At 58.4% G+C, this 8,935-nt stretch overlaps 1 protein-coding gene across 1 annotated transcript; it reads right to left on the reverse strand.

Moving 5' to 3' along the window:
* Positions 1 to 2,661: 2,661 nt before the first annotated feature.
* TMEM269 (transmembrane protein 269) lies at positions 2,662 to 8,542 on the reverse strand. The gene is made up of 6 exons (XM_027631568.1): positions 8,338 to 8,542; positions 6,530 to 6,677; positions 4,438 to 4,535; positions 4,204 to 4,347; positions 2,887 to 3,087; positions 2,662 to 2,814 (listed from the first exon to the last, which is right to left on the reverse strand). The coding sequence occupies exons 1-6, from the start codon at positions 8,360 to 8,362 to the stop codon at positions 2,705 to 2,707; spliced, it is 726 nt and encodes a 241-aa protein (XP_027487369.1). The 5' UTR covers positions 8,363 to 8,542; the 3' UTR covers positions 2,662 to 2,704.
* Positions 8,543 to 8,935: the final 393 nt, after the last annotated feature.

Genomic DNA, 8,935 nt, shown 5'->3' on the forward strand with positions numbered 1-8,935 from the left:
GGGAGAGGGACCGGGAACGGGGAAGGTGGGACTGGGAATGGGGGAAGTGGGACCGGCAGTGGGGAAGGATTCTGGGAATTGAGGGTTTGGACTGAGAATGGGACCGGGAATGGGGAGAGGGATCCCGGGAGTGGGACTGGGAATGGGGAGAGGGATCCCGGGAATGGAGGGGGACAGCAATTGGGAGGGTGGGACCAGAAATGGGGACAGGGACTGGGAATGAGGAGAGGGACTGGGAATGGGGGGAGGGATCCCGGGAATGGGGGGGGACAGCATTTGGGGGGGTGGGACCAGAAGGGAAGATGAGACTGGGAATTGGGGGGTGGTAGCAGTAATGGGGAGAGGGACTGGGATTGGGGGGTGGGAACCTGGGAATGGGGAGGGGAACCAGGAATGGGGAGAGGGAATGGGAATGGGAGCAGGAATGAGGAGATGGACTGGGAATGGGACCAGGAAATGGGGGGAGATGGGACCAGGAATTGGGGGGTGGGACTGGGAGGAGGGGGACTGGGAATGGGAGGAGGGGGGACTGGGAATTGAGGGCTGGGAATGTGGGGGTGAGACTGGGAGTGGGGGGCAGGAAAAGCAGCCCAAGCAGGGCCAGGCTCCCTTTTTCCATCCCTCCTTTTCCCAATCCCAGATCTACGCCCTGAACCGGGTGATGACGGAGCTGGAGCAGCAGCAGTTTGACTCGTTCTGCAAACAGATGCAGGGAGGGGGGGAGTGACCCCCCGGGCCCCCCCGACCCCTTTTGTACCCCCCTATTTATTCTCCTCTCTCCGTTTTGTACCAATAAAACTCGGCTGTTCTGCCGCTCCTGCATCCGGCGCCTCCAGGAATGGGGGGAGGCCTTATCCCAACATTCCAGTTCCCTGCCTCAGGAAGGGTCCTGCCCTGACCCCATTCTGACATTCCCAGCCAATGGTCCTGCCACAGTCCCATCCTGGCATTCCAATTCCCTGCCCAGGGAAGGCTCCTCTTCTGACTCCATCCTGTCATTCCTGCCCCAGCCCCATCCCAACATTCCCTGCCCAGGGAAGGGTCTCATTCTGGCCCCATCCCAACATTCCATGCCCTGCTCCCATCCCAACACTCCTGCCCCGACTCCATCCCAACATTCCCTGCCCGGGAAAAGGTCCTGCCCTGGTCCCATCCCAACATTCCCAGCTGAGGGGAAGGTTCCTGACCCAGCCTCATGCTGACATTCCCTGTCAAGGGAAGAGGTCTTGTCCTGATCCCATCCCAGTATTCCCAATGAGAGAAGGGTCCTATCCTGGCCTCATCCTGATATTCCCTGCACTGGCCCCATCCCAAAATTCCCTGCACTGGCCCCATCCCAACATTCCCTGCACTGGCCCCATCCCAACATTCCCTGCACTGGCCCCATCCCAACATTCCCTCCTCTGGCCCCACCCTGACATTCCTGCCTTGGCCCCATCCCAATATTCCCTGCCTAGGGAAGGGTCCTGACCCAGCCTCATCCCAACATTCCTGCCCAGGGAAGGGTCCTTCCCCAGCCCCATCCCAACATTCCCAGCAAAGGGGAAGGGTCCTGCCCCAGCCCTATCCCGACATTCCCTTCACTGATCCCATCCCAACATTCCCTGCCCAGGAAAAGGTCCTGACCTGGTCCCATCCCAACATTCCCTGCCCGGGGAAGGCTCTTGTTCTGACTCCATCCTGTCATTCCTGCCCTGGCCCCATCCCAACATTCCCAGCTGAGAGGAAGGTTCCTGCCCTCCCAGAACCGGGGTTTTCCCAGGATTTCTCCCGGAGGACCCCTCTCACAGCTGCTGGATCCTCCCAGGGGATCCCAAGTGTTTCTCCAGCTCCAGGTCCGACCTTTGCTTCCTTCCTCCTCCCACACCCTCCGGCAGCCTCCGGCTTTCCAGAGGCTTGGGATCAAATCCCGCTTCCCCCTTCCCCCCTTGGGATCAAATCCCACCTCCCTCTTTTCCCCAAAGGATTCAGAGTTCTCTTGTGGGGTCTGTTTCCAAGAATTTGTGGGGGCAATCCCTAAATTCCCCGTTTCCCAAGGATTTGGGAGTCTCTTGTGGGGTTGATCCCTAAATTCCCTGTTTCCCAAGGATTTGGAGGTCTCCTGTGGAGTTTGATCCCTAAACTTCCCATTTCCCCAGGGTTTGTGGGTCTCTTGTGGGGTTGATCCCTAAGATCAACCTTGTTTCCCCAGGGTTTGTGGGATCCTTGCAGGGGCAATCCCTGAACTCCCTGCTTCCAAAGCTTTGTGGGGGCAATCCCCAACTCCCCCTTTCCCAGAGGTTCGTGGGGTTGATCCCTAAAATCCTATTTCCAAGGCTTTGTGGGGGCAATCCTCAACTCCCCCTTTCCCAGAGGTTTGTGGGGTTGATCCCTAAAATCCTATTTCCAAGGCTTTGTGGGGGCAGTCCCCAACTCCCCCTTTCCCAGAGGTTTGTGGGGTCTCTTGTGGGGTTGATCCCTAAAATCCTATTTCCAAGGCTTTGTGGGGGCAGTCCCTAAATTCCCTGTTTCCCACACATCCCCAGGTCCCTGCTGCAGCCGTGGGGTGGGATCAGGGTCCCCTCACCCTCCCAGACCCGATCCTTTCCCGCTGCCCAATCCCCTCCTTTTTTTCCCCGACCCGCCTCCCGCTTCCAGCCGGAAAACCAAAGGCTCACAAAGCATCACAAAGCTAAGCCAGGCTTTACTGGTCTCTAGGCGGGGCTCAAGCCTTGCAGCTCCACAGGGCGGAGGGGAAGACGATGTAGGACGTGGCCCAGGCCAGGCAATAAACCGCGGCCACCGCCGCCGGCGCCAGCAGCACGACCGCCACCCCTGCGGAGGGGACAATCCTTGGGGATCTGCCCTTCCCTCCCCGGCCCGGGAAGGGCTCCATCCCGGCCTTACCTCCGGCATAAACCAGCTTCTTCCAGCGCTGGGACTCGAGCACCCTGTCGTGGGGGTAGGAGCCGCAGTCGGTCATGCCCAGGATCATCGCGGCCGCGGCCACCCGCAGCAGGGCCAGGTGGCCCCCCGAGAGCAGGAAGGTGCTGGCCAGCAGGGCCGAGGGGTAGGGGCAGGGCAGGCCCCGGTAGGTGAAGGGGATCCCTGGGGGGAGCCACGGCTTCAGTTTGGGGGGGAAACCCCAAAGAAACCCTTTCCCCCCATTTATTGAGGGCAAAGCAGAGCCCACCCGCCAGCTTGGCCACAGAGCCAGACCGGGGGGAGCCCCTTTGCACCCCACTGCCAGCAACCCCAGGGTGTCCCCCACTCCTCAGCCCCCCTTTTCACCCCATTTCTCCCTTTTTCACCCCATTTCTCTGTTTTTGACCCCATTTCCCCCTTTTTCACCCATTTCTTACCCCATTTCCCCCTTTTTCACCCCATTTCCCCCTTTTTCATCCCATTTCTCCCTTTTTCACCCCATTTCTCCCTCTTTCACCCCATTTCCTCCTCCTTCTCTCACCCATTGAGGCCGGAGCAGAGCCCGACCACCAGGTTGGCCACACAGAGAGAATAAAACTGTGGTATCCCCCTTTTTTTCCCCTTTCCCCCCTATTTCCAGCAAAACCCAGGGTGTCCCCCATTCCTCAGCCTCCTTTTTCACTCCATTTTCCCCCTTTTCCCCCATTTGCTCCTTTCCCCCCCTCCTTTGGGGGCAAAACAAATCCCAACCCCCAGCTTGGCCACAGAGCCAAAACAGTGCAACCCCACTTTCCATGCCAGTTTTTTCACCCTATTTCACCTTTTTTCCAGCAAAACTGCTGTGACCTCCCCCTTTTTTCCCCATTTCTCCTTCTTGTACCCCATTTCCCCCTCTCTTTCCCGTTTTTCCCCCACCCACTGAGGCTGGAGCAGAGCTCACCCACCAGCTTGACCACACGCATCAAACCAGGGTGACTTTCCACCTCACTTTTTTTGTCTTATTTCACCTTTTTTCTCAGCAAAACCACCGTGACCTCCACTTCTTCTCTCCACTTCTCCCCTTTTGACCCCATTTCCCCATTTTTTACCCCACTCTCCTCTTTTTCCCCCCACCTTTTGAAGGCAAAACACATCCCAGCCCCCAGCTCGGCCACCGGCGCGACCCCGTTTTCCGTCCTGGTTTTTTGCCCTATTTCGCCTTTTTTGTCCAAAAAACCACCATGACCTCCCCTTTTTCTCCCCATTTCCCCTTTTTTTGCCCTTTTCCCCCCTCCTGTGAGCCCCCAGGGCTGCCCTTACCGCTGGAGAAGAAGCAGAGCCGGGCGAACACGGCCAGGACGTAGGCGAGTGCCAGCAGCCCCCCCAGCACCCCCTGGGGCTGCAGCAGCAGGGCCGTGCCCAGCCCGAAGGTGGTAAAATCCGCAAAGTCATCCAGCTTGGCACCTGTGGGGCAGCGAGGGGCAGGTGCCAGGCGAGCCCCGGGCACGGGAGACCCCCGGGGTGCCCCCCAAGGGGCAAGGGGGTCACACTCACCCAGTGCCGAGCAGGCGTCGAGCTGCCGGGCCACGGCCCCGTCGGCCAAATCCAGCAGGAATCCCAGCAGGAGCAGCCAGCAGGAGAGCTGGTACTGCCTGGGGAGGGGGAACACGGGGGGAACCCCACTTTGCAGCCCCCTTCTCACCCCACATCCCCTTTTTTTTTTGCCCCTTTTCCCCCCTCCACCTGTGGAGGGTGACACCAGAGCCCGACCACCAGCTTGGGCACAGAGTAAAACTGGGGTGACCCCTCTTTGCAACCCGCTTTTTCACTCTATTTCACCCCTTTTTGACCCCATTTCCCCTCTTTTTACCCCATTTCTCCCCTTTACCCCTTTTTTTCCCCCAATTTTCCCCCTTTTTCACTCATTGCCCACTCTTTCCCCCCATTTCCCCTTCTCCCCCACCTGTTCAGGCAAGAGCAGAGCCTCCCTACCAGCTTGGGCACAGAGTAAAACTGGAGTGGCCCCCAATTTTTCACTCTATTTCTCCTTTTTTTTTTACCCCATTTCCCCCTTTTTCACCCAATTTCTCCCCTTTTGACCCGATTTCCCCCTTTTTTACCTCATTCCCCCCCCCCCCCAATGAAGGCTGGAGCAGAGCTCACCCACCAGGTTTGGCACAGAGTAAAACTGGGGTGACCCCTCTTTGCAACCCACTTTTTCACCCTGTTTCTCCCTTTTTTAACCCCATTTCCCCTCTTTTAACTCCATTTTCCCTCTTTTTGACTCCATTTTCCCACTCTTTCACCCCATCTCCCCCTTTTTTCCCTACCTAGGGGAGACTCCAATCACAGAGGGAGCCAAACCAGGGTGCACCCAAACCCCTTCCCCACCACTTTTCCCCCCCTTTTTCCAGCAAAACCAGGGTGTCCCCCCACTTCTCAGATCCCTTTTCTCCCCATTTCCCTCCTTTCCCCCCATTTCTCCCTTTTTCACCCCATTTCCCTCTTTTTTCCCCACCTATTGAGGCTGGAGCAGATCCCAGTGGCCACACTGGCCACAGAAAAGAGCAAAACCAGGATGACCCCCATTTTCATCCCCCTCTTTTGCTCTATTTCACCTTTTTTCCAGAAAAATTGGGCTGATCCCACTTTTCAACCGCATTTTTTCACCCCATTTCCCACATTTTCCAGCAAAACAGGGAGGATCCCTGATTTTCACCCCCCTTTTTCAACCCATTTACCCTTTTCCCAGCAAAACAAGTGTGATCCCCACTTATCAACCCCATTTTTCACCCCATTTCCCTCTTTTTTCACCCCCTTTTCCCCTTTCCCAGTCCATTTATCCTTTTTTCACCCTTTTCCCACTCCATTTATCCTTTTTTCACCCCTTTCCCCCACCTTTTTTACCCTCTTTCCCTTTCCCACCCCATTTCCCCCTTTTCCCACCCCATTTCCCTCTTTTTCACCCCTTTCTACCCCTTTCCACAGCCTTTTCCCCTTTTCCCTCTTTCCCCCTTTTCCTCCCCATTTCCCCCTTTTTTCCACTCCAGTCTCCCTTTTTCCACCTCATTCCCCTTTTTCTGCCCCATGCCTCCTTTTTCACCCCATTTCCCCCTTTTCCCACTCCATTTCCCTCTTTTTCACCCCTTTCTGCCCCTTTCCATAGCCTTTCCCCCTTTTCCCTCTTTTCCTTCCCTTCCCCCCCTTTTCCACCCCATTCCCCCTTTTTCTCATCCCATTCCCCCTTTTCCCACCCCATTCCCCCTTTTCCCACCCCACTCCCCCTTTTCCATCCCATTTTCCCCTTTTTTCCACTCCATTCTCCCTTTTTCCACCTCATTCCCCTTTTTCCACCCCATGCCTCCTTTTCCACCCCATTTCCCACTTTTCCCACCCCTATTCCCTCTTTTTCACCCCTTTCTGCCCCTTTCCACAGCCTTTCCCCCTTTTCCCTCTTTTCCCCTTTTCCTTCCCTTCCCCCCCTTTTTCCCACCCCATTCCCCCTTTCCCACCCCATTCCCCCTTTTCCCCCTGTATCAATCCCGCAGCAGCCGGAGCCTCCCAACCACAGAGACACCGACGCTCCCCCGCTTCCCAACTCCCCTTTTTCCCCCTTTCCCCCCGATTTTCCCCCCTTTTCCCGCACCTGTTGACGCTGCAGAGGATGGAGGAGAGCCCGGCCAGCAGGTTTGCCACGGAGAGCCCGTTGGCGGCGTTTTTCCTCAGGAATTCCAGCGCCCGCTCCCGCCCCTCCCGCTCGCTCAGCACCAGCTTTTTGGTGGCCTGGAAAACACCTACAAACCCCCCCGGCGTGTTCCAACCAAAAGAGAGGCTTCGGTCCCCCTCCCCCCCCCCAAAAAAAAAAACCAACTTGGTGCCGGGGCTCCCCCCTCCTCAAACCAAAATCCCCCAAAAAGAAGCAGCAGGGGGGGGGAGGGGGGAGGATTTATTTGGTGCTGCCCTCCCCCAAAAAAATGGGAGAAAAGAGGCCAAAAAAAAAAAAAAAAAAAAAAAGAAGGCGAAGAAACCGAGCAAAGAACGGCGAAAAAAATGAATGAAACGAAGGAAATTAAGCCAAACCCAAGCTTAGACTAAAAAGCCAACCCCGGTTTTAAGCTCTGTATGGATCTTAAATACCTATCGGGCTAAGCTTTAGGGAAAGAATTTAAGGGTCCTGTGCTGTGCCCCCCGCCTTTGCCGTGTCCCAAAGCCAGGAAGATCCTTCATCTGAAAGAAAACAGCACGTCAGAGCAAAACAACCCCCCCCCCAGCCCCTCAGAGACCTTTAGAGGCCCCTCAGAGCCCCTCAGAGCTCCTCAGAGACCCTTAGAATCCCCTCAGAGACCCCTCAGAGTCCTTCAGAGATCCCTCAGAGCCTCTTAGAGTCCCTCAGAGACCCCTCAGAGCCCCTTAAAACCTCTCAAAACCTCCTCAGAGCTCCTCAAAGACCCCTCAGAGCCCCTCTGAACCCCCTTAGAGCCCCTCAGAGACCACTCAGAGACCACTCAGAGACCACTCAAAGACCTTTAGAGACGCTCAGAGCCCCTCTGAGCCCCCTCAGAGCCCCTCAGAGCCCCTTTAGAGCTCCTCAGAGCCCCTTTAGAGCCTCTCAGAGCCCCTCAGAGCCCCTTTAGAGCCTCTCAGAGCCCCTCAGAGCCCACCCGGGCTCATCACGGGAATGCTCCCCTAACAGCTCCCCAGGTGTGGAAAGCAGGAAGGCTCTGGGGGATGTTCGGGAGGTGTGGGAAGCAGAAAGGCCGGGGGGATGTCTCTGGAGTCAGGGGTCGCTGGCTCCGGAGCCGCCGCGGAACACGAGCGACCTTTGGACACCGCGCCCGGAGCCGCCGGCAGAGCTGAGCCGGGAAAATCCCTCCCGATCCACGGCTTTCCCGGAGCCAGGGAATTTTTTTGGGGGGGGCGGGAGGTCTGACTGGGCGCTGCCGCCCCGCTTTTATCCCCGAATTCGGTGCTTCGTGGTCTTCAAAACGGGGAAAAACCCGGCGAGTTCGGGGTTTGCTGTGCCCCATCCCTGCCTTTCCCAGCCTCGGGAATGTTCCCGTGAGTGGCGCAAGCCCCCGGGCACTGCTGTGCCACCTGAACTTGCCCGTTCCTGGCGTTTCTCACCCCAAAATCAAAGTGCTGGGGAGGGAGGGAGGGAATCCCTGAGCTCCGGCGCTGCTCCCGCTGCTTTTATTCCCCCTTTTGGGGGAAAACCAGGGGATTTTGGTTCTCCCCAGGTGATCCCATATGTGTTCCGGGGGATGTTGTGCCCCCGCGGGCGTCTCGCCCCTCCGGGCACGGGGAAAAGGGGGAAGCGCAAAACCCACCTATTTTTTGGCGCTGGTTCCCGTTTTTACCCTAATTTTACTACTAACCCCTCCAAAAAAAGCTGATTTTTGGGGTGGGGAGGGGGCGCCTTGCCGAGGGGCCGAGCGGGGCGAGGGTGGCACTTACCGACCGGCGGGGACACCATCCACATGGCAGCGGTGGCAGCGGCGGTGGCAGCGGTGACAGTGACACCCCGGGCGGGGAAACTGAGGCAGGGGCTGCTCCCTGGGCAGGGGCTGCTCCCGTGGGAGCCGCGGGAGCCGCCGCGTTATATAAGGAAAAGCCTCCCGGGCTGAGTCACCCGGCGGGGGTGGGTCCGGCCAGAGGCCACGGCCACGGCCACGGGGGGTTCGCAGCCGACTGGCACCACCGGCGAGGGAGGAGCTGCCCCGGGGGGCCGAGGGGCCACGCCAGGCTCCGGCGCCCCTGCCAAGCTTCCCAGCGCTCCTGCCAGCCTCGCAGCGCCCCTGCCAGCCTGCCGGTGCCCACGCCAGGCTCGCAGCGCTGGTGCCAGCCCTGCAGCTCCGGTGCCAGGCTCAGAACACCCGTGCCAGGCTCGCAGCGCCCCGTGTCCAGCCACAGCGCTGGTGCTGGGCTCGCGGCACCCACAGCGTGGGCACAGCACCCACGGAACACCCACAGCACCCATGGAACACCCAGAGCACCCAGAGCGTGCCCACAACACCTGTGTCAGGCTGGCAGCACCCACTCCAGGCTCACACCA

The sequence above is a fragment of the Corapipo altera genome, unplaced genomic scaffold, assembly GCF_003945725.1.
Source record: "Corapipo altera isolate COAL_440 unplaced genomic scaffold, ASM394572v1 61374, whole genome shotgun sequence".
Lineage (NCBI taxonomy): Eukaryota > Metazoa > Chordata > Aves > Passeriformes > Pipridae > Corapipo > Corapipo altera.

Coding starts and splice junctions, on each gene's coding strand:
- TMEM269 (XM_027631568.1), bottom strand. CDS start 8,362: ATGTGGATGGTGTCCCCGCCGGTCG. Junction 6,678..8,337: donor GATGGTGTCCCCGCCGGTCG/GTAAGTGCCACC, acceptor GGGGGTTTGTAG/GTGTTTTCCAGGCCACCAAA. Junction 2,815..2,886: donor GAAGCTGGTTTATGCCGGAG/GTAAGGCCGGGA, acceptor TCCCCTCCGCAG/GGGTGGCGGTCGTGCTGCTG.